This window comes from Danio rerio, chromosome 17 (assembly GCF_049306965.1).
Source record: "Danio rerio strain Tuebingen ecotype United States chromosome 17, GRCz12tu, whole genome shotgun sequence".
Classification (NCBI taxonomy): domain Eukaryota; kingdom Metazoa; phylum Chordata; class Actinopteri; order Cypriniformes; family Danionidae; genus Danio; species Danio rerio.
The window spans coordinates 16457501-16477047 of NC_133192.1; the positions used below are offsets into that span (position 1 = coordinate 16457501).

At 34.4% G+C, this 19547-nt stretch overlaps 2 protein-coding genes across 8 annotated transcripts in view; one reads left to right on the forward strand and one right to left on the reverse strand.

Moving 5' to 3' along the window:
* socs4 (suppressor of cytokine signaling 4) overlaps positions 1-15846 on the reverse strand; it is a 19858-nt gene extending 4012 nt beyond the window's left edge. Inside the window, exons 1-4 of one of the 7 annotated variants that reach the window (XM_073927601.1) lie at positions 15534-15706; positions 10103-10202; positions 7888-8079; positions 308-532 (exon numbers count right to left, since the gene is read on the reverse strand). In XM_073927601.1, the coding sequence (XP_073783702.1) occupies positions 308-410 (103 nt within the window). In that variant the 5' untranslated portion in view covers positions 411-532; positions 7888-8079; positions 10103-10202; positions 15534-15706. Of the gene's footprint in view, positions 1-307; positions 533-7887; positions 8080-10102; positions 10203-12778; positions 12904-15533 lie in introns of those variants that run through there. The other 6 variants (XM_073927602.1, XM_073927605.1, XM_021467245.3 and 3 more) reach the window with 6 other exon arrangements.
* gnpnat1 (glucosamine-phosphate N-acetyltransferase 1) lies at positions 13058-19446 on the forward strand. Its single transcript, NM_001024374.2, has 6 exons — positions 13058-13172; positions 15547-15710; positions 15793-15855; positions 17019-17146; positions 17243-17304; positions 18396-19446. The coding sequence occupies exons 2-6, from the start codon at positions 15557-15559 to the stop codon at positions 18541-18543; spliced, it is 555 nt and encodes a 184-aa protein (NP_001019545.1). The 5' UTR covers positions 13058-13172; positions 15547-15556; the 3' UTR covers positions 18544-19446.
* The last annotated feature ends 101 nt before the right edge of the window (positions 19447-19547 follow it).

The window sequence follows — 19547 nt, forward strand, 5'->3', positions numbered from 1 at the left end:
AGTATAGCTGACATGGCAATAAACTCAAAATTCTCTCTCTCTCTCTACAAGCATGCACATACACATATAAATAAATTCAGTTGCATAAATAACAACAATTATACATCCAATCAACCAATTAAAATGTATTAAAACTTAAGACTTTAATGCAATTACAATATTTCCATTCATGCATAGAAATAGGATTTATAAGGCCTACAGATCATCTGTATTATGGATATCTATTATTTTGAATATATCTCTATTTATGAATATTCTTTATATAACAAAAATGCACTGATCTGAAAGAAACCCAAATGTGTCCTACCTTCAGAAAGAAAATCGATGTTCTCACAGAAGAGTGGTGAATGTTTCCATGCCTGAAGTTTGTGCAGCGAGAGCTCAGCGTCAACTGAAGAGAGGAAGCACATCCCTCCTATTTAAAACCTCTCAAGTATCAGTCCTCTGAGGAATACTTGCCCTTCACTGGACGGAAGGGCTACTTCAGTCAATGGACAGTTAACCTATCATATCCTAAGATGAATACACTGTCCTGGAGAAACGACATTGAGAATTTTAAATGAGTGAAGGATGCAAAATCGATATTTTAGGACATCATATATAAAATTAAATTTTGATATAAAATTATAATTTCAATATAAAAATTCAGCTTTTTCAACATTCAAATTATGGGTTGCACTTCCAGTTGAGGGAACTTGCATTAAATAAAATGAAATAAAATCATGCAAAATAATAAGGTTGTATTACAAATAATCTATATTTGAAGTGCAGCTTAGGGTGCTTATTTTTATCCATCATATGATTACGATTGTTGCGATTGGTATTTTATTGTGATGTTAGCATCGCAAGAAAATCTGTGGGCAAAGCTCTTTTATGTTTGACTCCTCCAGATTATTTTCTCTTATTTAACACGTGTGTAATATTGCCGCAAAATACTCCTTTTTGGGGGGTTTATACAAGATCTGTTGAGATGAATTTGTTAAATATAGTTAATTTATTATACATAGTTTCCTTTTAATATTGGATGGATGAACTTATAGAACTGAGCTTGACAGAAGTTACTCCAGTAATTGACACAAGGCATCTAGGGGTTCAGGGAAAAGGTTGGATACATAATATATTACTATACATTGTTTTACTTGCACAAAAAAATGGGTTAACCTCAAATTAAGCCAACAGAATTAAAACCTTATTAGCTTTTACCCTGAACTTTGACTGACCATCAATGAATCAATGAGCTAAATGTAATCAGTCAATAATAATGGACATCTATTTACGAGGGCAACCTTGTTAGGAAGGAAATGGGAAATCTCCTAACAGACACTGAGAGCTCTACTGCATTGATTTATTGATTGATATGTGCCCTGCTTTAATTTAGGAATATCCGGCAAACATTTTCCCCAGCACAAAAGCCATTTTTGACACCCATTTCAGACGGTGGTCAGGGGTCCGTTCCTGGCAGGCACCCAGAAAGCATCAAATATCAAGAGTAACATCAGTTCCGGTCTGCTAAATGGATCACAAAATAAATTCAATAATTCATTACGGCTGTGAAATCATTAGGTGATGTCATTCTTAAATATTAAAATATTTTACGCTCATTTATTTAATATTACAAAGACTCTAACGTATTGTAATGAATTATTCAGCAGAAGATTGAGCATGTTTTTTTCCCCCACTTATTTTCACTGTAATCTCTCTCTCTCTCTCTCTCTATCTAGTATGTGTGCGTGTGTGTGAGTGAAGCAGGATGAGATCCAACAGACTGAGTGATGAATTCTCCTGTGATCTGTTAAAAGTGGTTGATCGGATCAATGTGTAGAGGCACAAATGATTCAGTTGTTCCACTCAACTCTTGTCTCATGGCTAACATGCATTTAGTCCTTTCTTTAATAATATTATATTTCTTTTTATACAAAAAATAAATAAATAAATTTATATATATATATATATATATATATATATATATATATATATATATATATATATATATATATATATATAATAGAAAAAATATATATATATAGGCAAGGCAGTGGCGCAGTAGGTAGTGCTGTCGCCTTACAGCAAGAAGGTCGCTGGTTCGAACCTGGCTGAGTTGGTGTTTCTGTTTGCATGTTCTCCCTGCCTTCGCGTGGGTTTCCTCTGGGTGCTCCGGTTTCCCCCACAGTCCAAAGACATGTGGTACAGGTGAATTGGGTAGGTTAAATTGTCTGTAGTGTATGAGTATGTGTGTGTGGAGGTTTCCCAGAGATGGGTTGCGGCTGGAAGGGCATCCACTGCGTAAAAACTTGCTGTTGCTTGGCGGTTCATTCCGCTGTGGCGACCCCGGATTAATAAAGGGACTAAGCCGACAAGAAAATGAATATATATATATATATATATATATATATATATATATATATATATATATATATATGTGTGTGTGTGGTTGTTTATACAACAGTATACAACTGTCTGGTTCCTGAATCTGATTGGCTGATAGCCGTGCAATATTCTGCAAATAACTGCACTCGTACAGCCTCTTCACCCTTCTGTATTAATCTGCCCACATACAGCAACAAGCAAGGGACACTCTACAGTTAAACAATATTGCAGCTGTTGGGCAACATAATGTACTTTTTAGGGTTTTTTTAGTCGAAAATGTAGTTGTCTAGATTGCCTATAGTGCCTATTTGTAAATATTTATCATTTCTAAAAGACATCGGGTCGGCGACCATAAGTCTGTATGAACCTAGCAAAGTGACTTTCTGAGTCAATCTCTCTTGTATGTCGTAGTGCTGTATTTATACCATATAATTGTAGTGTATTGAGTGTGAGAGTTTTGAAACAAATCTTTGCGCTTGTGACGGCCTGAAAGGTTGGCCGCACAGTACTGTGTAACAGCGTGCGTATTTATATACACACACACACACACACACAACCACACATACACGCACGCAACCATGCAAACATATTCACAGTTATGCAGACATGACATTTCATTTTATAGTTTCTTTCTCCATATCTATTATACAAATCACAATACACAGTTTCTTTCTTGTGCTTTATTTATAGAAACCATACATTTTTGTTACTACTAAATTAATTTGGAGTGCACACAAATTAGTTTCGTTGTATGATTAATGTTTGTTTCTTTTTTGAGTTACCGAGTGGCGCGCTGGAGACAGAAAGTGGTGGCCGGGTGGCTTCCGGTGCGGCAAAGATTGGAGTCCGGGCGGGAATGCCGGATTTATGCAAAATGGTTCCGCCCGGGCAAACCAACCGCTTGAATAATGCAGGGGGAGAAGTTATTTTAGATATCCTCTTTGATCAAATATTTATGTATTGATTTTGTTAATTTGTTTATATTGGTTAATGTTTGATTTTATTATTTTTGTGGTAATGTTGTTATTGCATTTATTTTGTTTTTGTGATGTATGTAGTAATGTGAATTTTTGTCTTTATCCCTTTGTAATTTAAATGAGCTCATCCTTTTCTTTATAAGCCTGGCTGTTCTTCATTGTAGCAGGTCATTTTGTGTTGGTTGGTTATGTTGGCCTCATGTTCCTTTACTTTCTTTTTTGTTAAATTATATTAATTTGAGGACTTATGTCCTATTTGTTGAGAATAAATCTCAAGTGGAGGATTTTTGGCTTGTGTTCTGTTTCCTTTGACCCTCGTTCCCTTACAGCGCTTAACAAACTAAATTAATTATTTATAGGCTAATTGATGCCTGTGCGGTAAGGTTTCCCTATCCACAAGAGCAAAAGCGAAAGTGAACTTACTTTACATCATGTTAATAGCAATGCGCTTATGGTGCGACGCAGCTGGCTCTTAAAGGTAATGGGAGATGAGACTCTGATTGGTTTATTCTCAAAACACACCTATAACTCATTAAGAAAATAAACTCAACCCTTTTAGACCATGTGCCACGGCGCAAAGCCGATTTTCCCGTCCTTAAGTTAGCAAAAATGCGTTCTGACATGCCCTGAAAGCGTTTGCGCCCTGCATTTTGCGCTCTGCGCATGGACCGTCAAAATAGAGCCCTCTGTTTTGATTTCCTTTTTATATACACGATTATGCCATTGAACTGTTGTATAAACACAATATCAAACTCGTAGCAGTGCCATATGGCTCTATATTATCACTGGTGGGACACTAACTCACGCCTCCCAACAGTGCCGATATAAAGCCATATAGCACTGCTATGTGTATATGTATATATATATATATATATAATATCTGTGTGTGCACATGATTTTTAACAGTGAATTATTGCCAAAATTTTCTATTTCTAAGAATTATTCATCATATAAATGATTCAAAATATAATACTAATAAAGCATCTGTTGACTAACTAAAACTATTTAAAATATGAACTTGTCTTAATAATAAATAAAATCAAAATACAATCAAAATATTAGACAAGTTAATTTTTTCTGTTATCTTTGCAATTAACTGAAATAAATTCATAGTAAATGAATAGTAAAGAAAACTAAATACCTAAAAAAGCATTAATTAAAATGCAAAAACGCTGAATAAAATATAATGATGATAATAATAATAATATTTCCCAGAGATGGGTTGCGGCTGGAAGGACATCCGCTGCGTAAAAACTTGCTGGATAAGTTGGCGACCCCGGATTAATAAAAGGACTAATTCGACAAGAAAATTAATGAATGAATGAATGAATAATAATAATAATAATAATAATAATAATATTAATACAAATAATAAAAACAACAGCATTTGTTAATTCATTTTCCTTCAGCTTTGTCCCTTTATGTACTACCAACTAGGTACCGCCAACTTATCTAGCATATGTTTTACACAGCGGATGCCCTTCCAGCTGCAACCCAGTACTGGAAACACTGATACACTTACATTCACTACATCCAATTTAGTTTATTCAGTTTACTTCTAGTACATGTCTTTTGGACTGTGGGGGAAACTGGAGCACCCAGTGGAAACCCACAAGTACACAGAAAGAACATGCAAACTCCACATAGAAATGCCAACTGACCCAGCCAGGGCTCGAACAAGCGACCTTCTTGCTGTGAGGCAACAATGCTAACCCCTGAGCCTGCCATAATAATAACAGTACATCTTTATCATGTTAACATACCTTTACTTGCTTACAGGCAATCATTTATTTGAACTGTTAGGATAAAAAAACTGCATTAACATACATTTTTAAAAACTACAATAAACAATGTATTTTCCAGCATTATTTACTTGTCCTCATCATTTAACTTATCATTTACAAGTGTATTTTTGCAGTGAATTGGTGAACAGCATCATTTATTCCCCTCTAACCTTCCAGCCTCGTGGATTACCAGAATTTTACCGCTTCTCTCAAATACTTGGACTAAATTTGGATTCCCACCAGACCGCACAGAGCAGAAGTGAAGCGCGTTTCGCCGGAAGAAGTAACAGGATCAGACAACTGGGAGAACAAGCTCTTGTATCCCATATGTGCACAAATCTGTAGCCTATACTGATATGCAGAAAAAAGCCAGTAACTCAGTATGCCCATTAACATGGCACACTTTATCAAAGAGAGGGAGCCGTGCCAAGCAGGTCTCAGATATGCCAGCTATTACTGTACTATCGATCTGATGCACAGCAGAGCATCCATGCACATCATGAATTTTTCATTTGATTGTGTTGTCAAACTGTAAGACAAAGGCCGCACAAGCCTCGCCCTCATTTTACGAGCTTTTTTTGCTTCCTCAACGTACAGTCTCAACACCTCCCCGAAGACTTGTTTATGATAATAAGGAAGTTTAAGGCTCTCAGTAAAAGACTCCTGCAGTCCTAATGATTCCACTGTCTGCAGCAGTTCACAGCATGTCTGGACGATAAAATCACATGACCATCATTCAAGCATATGTGCACTGCTGTTGCTTCAGAACGGTGGCTCTTTGAACGATGGAGAGTCTGTAATTAAATCAGCGGGAAGTCTCTGGCTCCATAGCTCTTGTGTTCATGTTCTCCACATTGATTTGTATCAGTATCTGGGCGGCTTTGGGTAACAGCTGAGGTGCTCTGGGTTGTGTCAGTTTATGGGTTTTGAGAGAAAACAAATCGCCCTCTGATATTTTAAAGCCAAAAGTGTGTCGTTTTTAAATACTGAAATGCTTTCTGAGTTTTAGAGACAAGCAAGCAAGGCATTTATAGATTTATTTGTCTCTTAGGTACTGTTAAAAAAACATTTCTCTGTTTCGTTAAGCATTTATACCTACTCAATGTGCTGGCACTCTCTGGATGCGTACTGAACCTTTTCAAATAGATATCAATACACTATCATCCTGTCCTAACAAAGTATACGTCACCAGAAAGCTTATCAATTAAAACTTGAGATAATGCAGAAATCTTCTCACTAATTTAGCAGTGCAGAGTCACATTTAGTTTTGTGGTTAAACAAACAGAAAATTCTAACAATGAGTTACAATTACGAAATACACTCACCGGCCACTTTAATAGGTACACCTGTCCAACTGCTCATTAATGCACATTTCTAATCCGCCAATCACCAAGAACAGGAAACTGAGGCTACAATTCACACAGGCTCACCAAAATTAGAGAACAGAAGATTGGAAAAACAGTGCCTGGTCTAATAAGTCTCGATTTCTGCTGATTCATTCGGATAGTAGGGTCAGAATTTGGTGTCATCTTCCGATGGCTACCTCCAGCAAGATAACATAAATATGTTATCCATGTCATAAAGCGTGAATCATCTGAGACTGGTTTCTTGAACATGTCAAGGAGTTCACTGTACTCAAATGGCCTCCACAGTCACCAGAACTCAATCCATTAGGGCACCTTTGGGATGTGGTGGAACGAGAAATTCGATTCATGGTTGTGCAGCAACTGCGTGATTCTATCATGTCAATATGGACCAAAATATCTGAGGAATATTTCCCGTACCTTGTTGAATCTATGCCATGAAGGACTAAGGCAGTTCTTAAAGCAAAAGGGGGCCCAAACCCAGTACTAGTAAAGTGTACCTAATAAAGTGGCCGATGAGTGTATATCAAATTGATTATTTAATATACACATTAAACACAAATATGTTTAATTAATTTTGTATTATGCTAAATTTTCGTCTCATTATTCATTCATATACAGTCATTAAAGAGAAACAGACTGTATTTCCATGATTTGTATCTTCCACTCAATGTAATGATCCATGGTTTAGTCATGTGAACCAGTATATCAGCTTTCTGCAGGCATTTTTTTTGTTGCTCTCAGCCTCCCTATTTCCCGCAAGGTTCATTCAATACCTGCTGTCTCTTTGCTTCCCTTTTCGTGCAAGATATCGAGCTTATTAAGGAAGCCTGCAGCATTTTTAAGCAGTAATAGGAGATGCATTATGGAATTGTTATTGTCACAAGTGCTTTGCCTGTGTTCCTTCATTAAACGTGTGTATATATTGTAAGCAAACATCACTGAGCCTTTTTTTGCTCAGTTTTGGACAAATTAATCCAAAAGGGCATTATTAAAACAGAGAAATAGACAGAAAATTGTCATATTGTACAATAAGGTTTTGTTAGTTAATGTTAATGTATTTAACAGAAACAAGGTATAAACACTATCTGTACAGAAGTTATTATTAAAAGTCATTTACTAAAGCATTATTCAAATCAAAAGTGATAAACACTATTAAATAAACTATGTTATGAAGTTGAACTAACAATGAACAACTTTGTCTTATTCATTTATTCATTTTCGGCTTAGTCCCTTTATTAATCTGGGGTCGCTACAGTGGAATAAACCGCCAACTTTTCCACAATGTTTTACGCAGTGGATGCCATTCCAGGTGCAACCCATCACTGGGAAACATCCATACACACTCATTCACGCACACACACACTACGTACTATTTTAGCTTACTCAATTCACCTGTATCAGATGTTTTTGGACTTGTGGGGGAAACTGGAACACCCGGAGGAAACTCAACGCCAACATGGGGAGAACAAGCAAACTCCACACAGAAATGCCCACTGACCCAGCCCGATACTCGAACCAGCGACCTTCTTGCTTTGAGGCGATACTGCCCACTTCTCCACCGTGAGGCCCATGGCCCGGTTACTTCTGTATATATACAGAATATATATTTAGTTTTTGTTTTAATGGAAGGTCATGGAAAGTGTTGTTGTTTTTCTTTCCCTGATTATGGAGTTTAATTTGGAGAATTTAATATAAAACAATCTAACAGCTGTTGCAAACTGTATCTCTTTGCAATAAAAAAGTTTTAAGATTATGGTGATTGGGTGTCGGGATGACTGGGTAGCTTTACCTAAGACATAGGAAAATGAAGTCCTGTTTAAAATAATTTAAGACCTACAACACAATATTTTAGTGAATTTTAATTTTTTAAGACCCCGAGGACAGCCTATTAAGAAAAACTGTAAATAAATGTTATCTGAGTGTTCATGTTAGCAAATGCATGAACTAATAGTAATGAAACCTTATTGTAAAGTGTTACCCAGAAAATAAATTAATTAAAGTGGTTCTATGTGTTTGCATGTAGGCTATTAATTACCTAATGTTAACACTCTTAAAAAGTTTACAAATAAAGGGTGTTTTCGCACTTATGCCAACCATTTTTGGTGCCACAAATAACCTTTTAGAGAACAGATCTTAAGGGTCCCGTGAAGTGCTTTAAAATATGCATTTAGGCCCAATCCCAGTTCTACCCCTTGGCCCTCCCCCTACCCCTGCATTCATTTGTACATTCACGTGAAGGGGTAGTGGTGTCCTAATTCTTTTTGGATGAAGGTGTAGGGCTAAGGGGAAGGGGTAGATACCCTGCAAAAGGGAGATTTTTCAGGACCACACTCAAAACCAACGGTTAAGAAACTTTCCCAAAATACACCAGCCTCAACGGCAGCATGGCTGCACCCGGAAGTAAGGACATCCACAAATTACTATTTTTGTCATTATTATGAATTTTTATGACAAACAAGCACATGTTTTAATACATTCTTGACAGCGTTTGTGTTTTACCGTCATGCTTTAAAGGGCACATTGTTTATGCTAAAAAAACGCTAAAATAAAACCTGCTAAATTTCGCTATCTATAATTTATAATAATAACTCCTGTATAGCAGGCCCACAACATACTTTCACATCTGACGCAAAGACACTCGGAATCCCCTGTCAGAAATGTCTAGTGGCTGAGTATTTGCTTTTTACAGTGTCTAGTATAACGCTAATGTTGTTGATAAAAATAGCCATATTGGCGCATTATATCATTATGATGATATCTTTGCCTTTAGTGATTTCCTGAAGATGAATATCAAAAACATAGCACAACTAGAATCATTACAGCAGTCGCCATCGTCTGATCTCACACAAAAATAAAATTAGTATTAGGCTTTTTATTCGATGATTGACGTAATCTCAACCAAAACACGAAGAGAAGGTGGGACATAGTGTAGCTCCTCCACCTTTTTGAAATTAGCCAATGGTGTTTTGCTTTATTTCCGCTTTGCCAGAGAGAAACAAAAATGAAAAGTGTCTTGAAGGGGGCGGAGCATGTTAGATATAGAGAGCATTTGCTTATAGATATCCTAAAAATGAACAATATAGATACTAACATCTAAAAAACTTTAAGCAAGGCAAGGCAAGTGTCAAAGTGCTTTACATAAAGAGGAATAAAAACAAATAATAAAAATGATAAACAAAACAGATAAAAACAAATAAAAATGTGTTAAAAGAGGTTATAAAAGAATCAAAAAGAAGAGATTTTAATTTTAATATTTTAATTTCATGGGACTTAAAAAGAACAATTTGTTTTCAAATATATTTTATAATCAAATTTAAATAATATCATTTTAATTACCTCATATGTTGACATGTCGGTTGACTTCAGATGTTGTGCAAAACAAATGATATCCCTGTCATCACATGCTTTTATATTTGCTGTTCTTACCATTGCAAATTTGTCTTTATGGCTAGAGTGTTTTGGTATTGAGATGAAAGCATGCAGCACATATGCACCACATTCTATTGGTTTCTATGTATTAAAATGCCTAAATAATCTTCTTAAGACAATCATTAGAATGATTGACTGCTCTGTGGTCTGTTTTGCTATTATATCTTAGAAAGCTTACAGTGGAGGCTCATGGAGAGGATCAATGGTAGGTGTTTTCCTTCTCAGGTTTCTTGTTGGTCCTTTCCGTTCACTCACATCCTGCAGATATGCATTGAAAGCTGCACAAAAACATTTGAAAAGATTATTAATTTTTTTTTGTTTAGACACTTGAGAAAATCAATACGAGAAGGAAGAGAGATGAATTCCAGTAACTGCTGCTGCTGTATATGTCTGAGTTTGCACTTTACACAGCCTGTCCTTATAGAAGATGAGATATAAACACACTTGAGACTGCATGAGGTCAGGGTTGAGTTGGTTAGCATGGTTTAGTTAACATCTGCTTGTAGTTTTTACACTTCTAGATAGTAAACAACATCTTGATGCACATGAAAATAGCAAGTTTACATTTAGCATTTACATGAAATGTGCATAAGTTAAATTACATATGTATATCAGTTTGTGTTTGTGGTCACTGTGTCACTGTAGTAGGGTAATCGTGTGGTGTTTTGGCAGAAATGTACCATAGTAATTGTTTTGTAGTGATTTGATTTAAAGTTTCAATATTCAGATCATTTTATTGATTATTGATTATATTATTCCCCAAAGCACATTTATAACATTCCAAATACCAGTATTATTCATTCATTGATTCATTTTCCTTCGGCTTAAGTCCCTTATTCATTAGGAAAAGAACCGGCAACTATTTCGGCATATGTTTTACACAGCAGATGTCCTTCCAGCTGCAACCCAGTACTTGGAAACACCCATTCATTATGGCCAATTTAGTTTATTCAATTCACCTATAGCGCATGTCTTTGGACTTGTGGGGAAACTCGGAGCACCCAGAGGAAACCCACACGAACACGGGGAGAACATACAAACTCCACAACCCCTCCAAGATTTTGAAGAATTCTTTCTTTTGAAGGATAATTTCTTAAAACAGTGCCTCCATGTCAAATTTGACAGGAAACTCTCGAACAATTTATCTCTAAAGAATTTATATTTATATTATATGGCACTTCAAGCAGTCTTTATATCATTAAAAAAAATTAATTATTTTTTAATCTGACACCTTATTCTTATAAATCTGACACCTAATAATTATAAATCTGTACATTAAAAGCATGCTGCAGTTTTGGAGTACTGCACTGGAGGATAAAAGGTTCCGGGTTTAAATTCATGGTTTTACTCTTAATCCTTCCCAAAAAATTTTATAAGCATTTTGCAGTTATTATTCTTAACCCGTTTTTCTGTCAGTCTGCTGTCCTAGTGAGCATGTTTTGTCCAAACCTTATACCTTCGTTTTGTAGATTCTACATTATCCTTATCATTGACATTTAATAATTTTGACTTTTTAATCAAGTTTAAAATCATTTTGTTTGTTTTTTTGGCCACTTTAGTTGTTAAAGTAGTATTGATAGAAGAGTTAAAGGGATAGTTCACCCAAAAATACAAATTTTGTCATCATTTACTCTGCCTTTACCCTTTACTTAATCTTTCAGTTAAAGACAAACAAACATATTTTGAAGAATGCTTAAAAGCTGTAACCATTATTTGTTTTTGTTTTTTTTACTATGGAAGTTGATTGCTAAAATTAATGGGAGACTGGGCGTTCTCTTCATTGGCATTCGAATATCCTCTGATATTCGCGACGCAGAATCGCTGAGTATTTTAAATCATCTCTTGAAACTTACTTTTTAGGGTAGCTTTTAGTTGTATTTATTTGACTTTTATATGATTTGTAGACCTATTATTATTATTATTTTATGTGCTTTTATTCATTTTCTTGTCGGCTTAGTCCCTTTATTAATCCGGGGTCGTCACAGCGGAATGAACCGCCAACTTATCCAGCAGGTTTTTACGCAGCAGATGGCCTTCCAGCCGCAACCAATCTCTGGGAAATTTATGTGCTTTATATATATATATATATATATATATATATATATATATATATATATATATATATATATATATATATATATATATATATTCCCAGAGACGGGTTGCAGCTGAAAGGGCATCCACTGCATGCGCTGGATAAGTTGCCGGTTCATTCCGCTGTAGCCACTACGTATCTTTATAAGTAAGAAATATTTCACTCTGATTTTAAATACTAATGTTAATAATTAAAATAATAGATAATATAAATATACATTTGACCACCCCTTTAACGATTGAAACCATTGTTAATGTCTAATCAGTCTATTCTAGGAAAAAGTCTGTTTTCTTGTAAAATAGGTGTTTGTATTTATATTTAGCCTGAAAATAAAATCTAATTAGATGCATGGTTTGTAGATTAACTTACATTAACATATGAAATAGCTAATCAGATAATACTTTAAGTCAGAATCATGGGTCAGAATACACTAAATATTCATAAAAACGCTGAAAAGATAAATACGTTTTATTAAAAGACAAGATGTAAGGTAAAAATAAATACATAAAGTATTAAAGCATGTATTACACAAACTAACCAAAACAGTGGACCCCCTTGATCGTCAATGTATACTTTTCACACTATTTATAACCACTTGGTGGGTAGATTTTCATTTTTGGGTGAACTATCCCTTTAATAACTACTGCCGGAAACTCTTTAATTTCACACCTGACAGTCTCGTCAAACAAGTCAGGGACATTTTTTTTCCAATTCGAGAGGTGTAAGATCACAAAACCAGTTTAACAACCAGTTATTTACCAGGATAAACCTTTTCCCTAAACGGTTACGGACGTCATCGCGCCGCGCCCTCGTTAAACTCCGCGCCACGTCATATTCCACGCACGCAGACAGAGGGTGCGGATACAAGCCCGGCTCTTTATCTCATCATTCTTTGCCATGATTGGTCAGACTTACATAAAACCAGTCTGTGATTGGGCGATAAGAGAGCTTTTTATAAACCGCACCAACCAAAGGAATCAGCGATTGGCTAGAGGGCGGGGATTCTCAAAATAAGTACGGAAAAAATAATAACCCTTCAGGAAGTGTGTTTGTCATGCTGGGACATTAATATTTCTGTCTGTAACTGGATTCGAGTTGCCAGGATTCATTCAAACATTTTAAAGAAGGAAGCGGTCAATATCTATTTGTCTCCGTAAGTAAATGGCAAATCGAACTTGCCTAAATCAATCCAAAGCAGTTTGATCGCGAGCTCTTTACGGGTTTAATAAGGCATATGGATGTTATTTGTTGAGTTAGAGATTGGGAATGTAGGCAGGGTGATTTGGTAATCAGGGAACAGCAGCTAGAAATATGAAATGGAAGTCATATAACATATATCTGATTAGGACGTTATGTTATTAGCTTTCTGTTGTGAATTGTGACCTTTGCCATTTAAACGCTTCATTTATCAGGGGCTGCCACAAACAGTTTTGAGATTGTCATGCTTATGTTTGGAAATCTAGCGTTTCTTTTCTTTTTGGATAGTGTGATTTCCTTGGTTACTAATCAATTTTGATTTTATATATTTATAATAATGTAATTGTTACTTAAACAACAAGTACATTTGTTACTTTTTTACTTAAATTGTATTTATACATTTGCAAATTGTTATTTATTTTATCAATCAATTTTATTAATTTTATCAATATGTAGCACTTTTTTACTACAACCAAGGTTGACAAACGTGCTTTACACAAGTGAAAACAAATTATACAGCACGACTAAAAAGCCGATGCAAACCAATATAAGAAATATCAATAAGATACAACCAAGCAGCAGAAAAAAAATGTAATGTCTTTTTTTTATCTTAGTTTCTTTTTTTTTTCAAGGAACAATTTTTTAAAATATGATGGGTCTTAATTTTAAGGCATTAAAAAGGTCTTGAATCAGAACAGAAAGTCTGAAATACGAAAAGTCATGTTATTAAATGTTAATTTAACTAAATGACTTTGTCAGTTTTAATAAAAGTATTTAAACCCAAAGCTACATTGATATGAGATAAACAAATTATATCTGATTAGGACCTTATATTGTTTGCTTTTTGTTGTGAATTGTGACCTTTGCCATTTAAATGCTTCATTTATTGGGGGCCGCCTTAAACTGTTGGAGATTATCATGCTTATTACTGGAAAACTGTGTTTCTTTTTCCTTTTGGATAGTGTGATTATTTTATACCTTTGATGCTATTCATTTTTTTAATTTCATATATATTTGTAATAATGTAGTTGTTACAGTATCAGTAAATTGAAACTTTTTTTTTTTTAACTTAAGTAGTATTTATACATTTTCGTAATCTGGTGTTAATTTTGAGGCTTAAAAAGCTCTTAAAGAGGTGGTCCAGAGAGTATTTTAAGGCTTGGTTGTGTTTATGGGGTGCAAAACAATGTGAGCTCATGCTTCATTCGTAAAAAATGGTGTGTGTTTTTTATTTTTATATATCTTACTTACTTTATTATATACAGCTACTCTGTTAACGTGAAAACGACAGTCGTATTTCCTTGTTCGTCCAAAAACTCGGCCTCAAGAGGCTCTGATTGGTCATCTAACATAATTTGCGGTGATTCGCAGATCGGCTTCATGTCACCAGGAAGAGTCTGCTATAACAGCGCATCTGGCCACACCCCTTTGCTGCATGTGGTGTATGCTTGTAGCCTGAAGGGTTTATGACATCATTAACCTGGATGTATTTTTTTGTAGTCCCCAAACTTTGTTCGCTGTAGGCTTCTCTAAGCTAACTCTGTAAAGGCCAATGTCTCACTTTGCATTGAACTTTAAGCATATTATATTCAGTGACGTTCACACAGCGACATTACACATGAACTAAAGATTAAAATATGATATCATAGTGGAACACCCCTTTAAATCAGAGCAGAAAAAGTTAATCAATTTTAATTAAACTGTTTTGGTCACTATTTTAATTCCTATAAATGTATTTAAATCTTGAAATAACAATATTGATCTTTAAATTAGGATACATTGACATGAGATGCTAAATGAAGAATTTAAAAAATGTAAGTTTATACAATCATGTTTTAGTCATGTATAAAAGTTACTGTTTAAATAAAGTAGTTTTTTCCTATAATTGGCAGTTTTTTTAAATAATAGACTCACTTCTGTTTGATAAATAAACCATTAAAGTATAAAAGTCATGCAAAATAATTAATGAAACCTATACAAACTACAAAGTTATAAACTTTTAAAACTGAAGTATTAATAATACAACTTATTTCATGGACTATGGGTGAAATTTACATCAAGTTAGATTAATTAATCATTATTTTAAAAAGTCTTACATTTACTTTTAATAAAATCTAAAGCAACCATTATAACTATCATATTTTACAGTGTTTTGTAGTTTAAAAGGTCTGATCATTTCATTAGTAGACGCATCAAGCTGGACACAAGTTTGACTTTGAATTGTAAATGTTTGGTTGATCAAAGTCCGATTAAATAGTCGTCAGGAAGGTATTCATTGACAGGGATTCTTCAGTGATCATAAATTGGAATAACGTACTATTTTATTTCAGGGCTTCTGGAATGTTGCTCGACGAAACTCCGCTGTTTGATCCTTCTCTTCTCCAAGAGCTGGACTGGAGCAGCAACAGTGTCTCCTTCTTGCCAGCCATTTCTCCCTTTCAGCCCGGAGAAGGTCTGGTCCTCCGTCCTCTCTGCACTGCTGACCTGAACAGAGGTACTGCTCACCAATCAGTAGTCTGACTCTAAACACTTTGGTTTACTACATCAAATCAAAATGTTTTAATGGATTTTTTTAGGTTTCTACAAGGTCTTAGCACAACTCACAGAGGCTGGAGATGTCACAGAAGAACAGTTTAAAGGTAATGCAAGATCATCATTTAGAAAAATACTCTCTCTCTCTCTCTCTCTCTCTCGCTCTCTCTCTCTCTCTCTCTCTATATATATATATATATATATATATATATATATATTTATATATATTTACACACACACACACACACACACACACACACACAGTTGATGTCAAAATATTATCCCTCCTATGTTTTTTTATATTTCTCAAACGGTGATTACCAGAACAAGGTGTTTTTCACAGTATTCTCTATAAAATATTTAAATATTAAAACATTTAAAATATATAAAATTATTCTTCTGGAGAAAGTCTTATTTTATTTTGGCTTAAATAAAAACAGCTTTTAATTTTTAAAAACAATGGTCCATATTATTCGCCCCCTTGAGCAATATATTTTTTTCTGATTCTGTACAGCAGTGGGGGTTGGGGGACAATAGGGGTCGTTTGGAGATTTCCAAATTTCAAATTCACTTTATTAAAATATTAGACCTAACATAACATTTCCCCTTTACCTACAGAAGAGTAAAGAAAAGTAGTTAATAGTTACATAGAAAAACAACATGCAAAAAAAAAAAGTCATCAGCCTTACAATTTTTTGTGTCCCCTGGGGGGATTGTTATATTAAAGACACAGCAGATAGATTTTTTGGTGCCAGGTTAAATGTTCTGACACCTTTAAAGCACCCACGCACATTAAAAATAAATAAAGGCCACAACTGAACATGGAGAATAGTCTAAATTATGGTGTGTTTGCGCTGTTGTGTGCAAGGTTTGTTTATTTATAACTACCTCAGATTTGCAAGTCACTGCCATTATTTTGGGGGTCGTGAGCTGAAAAAATTGGGAACCCCAGGTCTACAGAACAAAACAGTTCTACAACGACTTGCCTAATTTACCTAGTTAAGCCTTTAAATTGCACTTGAATAGTAGTATCTTGAAAAATATCTAGTAAAATAGTATTTACTGTCATGGTAATGATAAAAGAAATCAGGTATTAGAAATGAGTTATTAAAACTATTATAAGAACTAGAAATATGTAACGGAAAATTTTCTTTCCGTTAGACAACTATTGGCGAAAAACATGCGGGGGCTAATAATTCTGACTTCAATATATGCATTAAAAAAATAATAGTCTTTTATATAACCATCAAATGTTTATTTTTTATTAAAGCAAATTTTGAACATATGAAGAAATCTGGAGACTATTATGTGATAGTGGTGGAAGACACAAACCTTGGGCAAATTGTTGCTACAGCAACACTAATCATAGAGCACAAATTCATCCACGCTTGTGCAAAGGTACATTTTAAACATGTTTCAGCTTCATGTCAATGTTTTCATTGTGCAAAATTATACACTTTATTATATATATATATTTTTTTGTCATCCTGACAGAGAGGCCGTGTAGAAGAAGTGGTTGTGAGTGATGTTTGCAGGGGGAAACAGCTAGGAAAACTGTGAGTTTGGGTTTTAAAGTGCCCCTTTTCTGCTTTCAGATATTACCTTTCATGTAGGTGTTTGTGGAAGTAAAAAGGTCTGTAAAGTTTCAAAGGTTCTGTTCACACCTGGCATAAAGGCGCATTGTTGCCAATCTGATTAGAGGTGGATTACTGTACATACAAGTTTAAATCAGGTTAAAAAGTTCCACTTCTAGAGGTAATTAAAGACTCAATCAGTCAGATTGCTTGATCGGATTGCTCAACTCCTTAGGTAATTTTCACACCTAAACATCACTTGCCTTCTTTCTTAAGTTTACTTTTGCAAGTCAGTAGGAGCATCCCAATTTATATACTTATAAACTATTCTATTCCCCTTTTTAACTCTTAATTGTCCAAATAGTGCTTTAACACTTGAAATTACAAATAGATTACACTTTAAATAAGAAGATCTTTCAGACTGTGAATGGCAAAGTTCATACACTAGCTAGACAGTTTAAGTGCATAACGAGCCATTTTGGAGACAACTAATATTTATTATCTGCTAACACGCGCAACTAGTTTTCATTGTGCACTTTTCATGTAAAAATACATGTATCATTTCCATTTAAATATCCTGTTGTGTGGCTTAAACTTTTTTTCTTTGTATATTTCTACATTTTTTTTTTAAATAATGTATTTTTATTCTTCTTTTATGTTGATTTACTATAGTATCTTATTTATGGGCACTTGCTGCAGGAAAGAGCAACAATAGTTTTGTTGCATCTCCATGTGCAATGACAAATGAAGTCTATTCTATACTATATTTCCAAGCAAACCAAAAATCACATTCAAGTAAACGATCGTCTCACTGGTCAAAGTGCACCTCCATCAGCTCAGCGTGCTTAACGTGGCTTTCTTTGTAGCTATCATTGTTATTATTTTGATCAAGGCTGTCTGTATTTTGGATTTGTTAATAGTAGACAAATCACAACACTGGGCCATCTGACTGTTCAAACCAGAGAGGCACTTTTATATTAATTGTCAAAAAAACAAAATAAAATGAATAAAAATCAATTTAATCTGAATCAAAAGTAAAGGTTTAAACCATTGTTTTACTTTTGTTTTTTTAGGTTGGTATCAACACTGACCCTCCTCAGCAAAAAACTGCAGTGCTACAAGGTTACACTGGAATGTGCGCCAAAAAATGTGGAATTTTACAGAAAGTTTGGCTATTCCGCTTCGGATGAGACTTACATGCAGTGCCGGTTCTTCAAATGAATCCAAACGAATGTTGAACATCACAGAATGTTTGCTTTAGGACTCTTGATCTGTTCTGGGAGAACCTCAGATCAGACTACCTCGAAGTTGCACATTTTCTAGCCAGTAAAAAAAAAGAGACAATAAAGCTTGGTAATGTGATGTCAATTAAGTATCAGTAACAAAATATTGTGACAGAAGCATTTTGAATTCACTAGAACACAGAACAATGTGCAGAAATGGCACTTCAGTTTGCAGAATGTGTGGTTTACAGTGACTGAAACTAAAAGTAACACTGTGGCCTGTAAAAAGAGAAAAGACAAACATTTTGTTGTATAGAGGGGGTTTATATACTTGAATATTTTCTTATGTCAATTTCTATACAATTTTTTTTTTGGCAAAAAAGTGAAAAACAATTAAAATTACTAAAATTGTCATAGATGTTTCCAAAAGTGCTTTTTATAAAGCGATTCAAGGTTAATTTACCTTTTTATGTTAATGTTATAGTGTGTAAAATACCAAAAGTCAAATCTGAATCTATTTTAACTTATTTAAATTCTTCACGCAAGTTCTTATCTTCAACAGAGACCAGTTATAGAAAAGATAAAAGTTTACTGTTATTTATTATGCTCCTGTATTTTGGCTCTGGTCTTAGACACTGAATCATTAGTTTTTTTTGTCAACCATAGATGAAGGAAAATAAGTTATTTTGCAATATATCCTGAAGCGATGAAAGCATATCTTTGTACTTTATTTTTATATGTCGACTGACGGGAACAAATAAGGAGCATCAAAATGCTGCTCACCTGTCAGTCAAAAGATGGTAGTGATGTTTTATATCTGATATATTTTAAAATTGGTGTAAAACGACGATTGGTGAATGGGTTAAAAATGTTGCATTAAAAAAATTATGACAAGTCTCAAGTTCATTTTGTATTTCAATGAATTCTATCCACACTCAACAGTCTTATATGAAACCATCATTATATGTTTACAGAGGGATTGAAAACATTTAAAACACATGG

Excerpts from the sequence above, each read along its gene's own strand:
- gnpnat1 (NM_001024374.2), top strand. The coding sequence starts at position 15,557 with ATGTTGCTCGACGAAACTCCGCTGTTTGATCCTTCTCTTCTCCAAGAG. Across the intron at positions 15,711-15,792 it reads CACTGCTGACCTGAACAGAG|GTTTCTACAAGGTCTTAGCA; the intron begins GTACTGCTCACC and ends GGATTTTTTTAG. Across the intron at positions 17,147-17,242 it reads TCATCCACGCTTGTGCAAAG|AGAGGCCGTGTAGAAGAAGT; the intron begins GTACATTTTAAA and ends TCATCCTGACAG.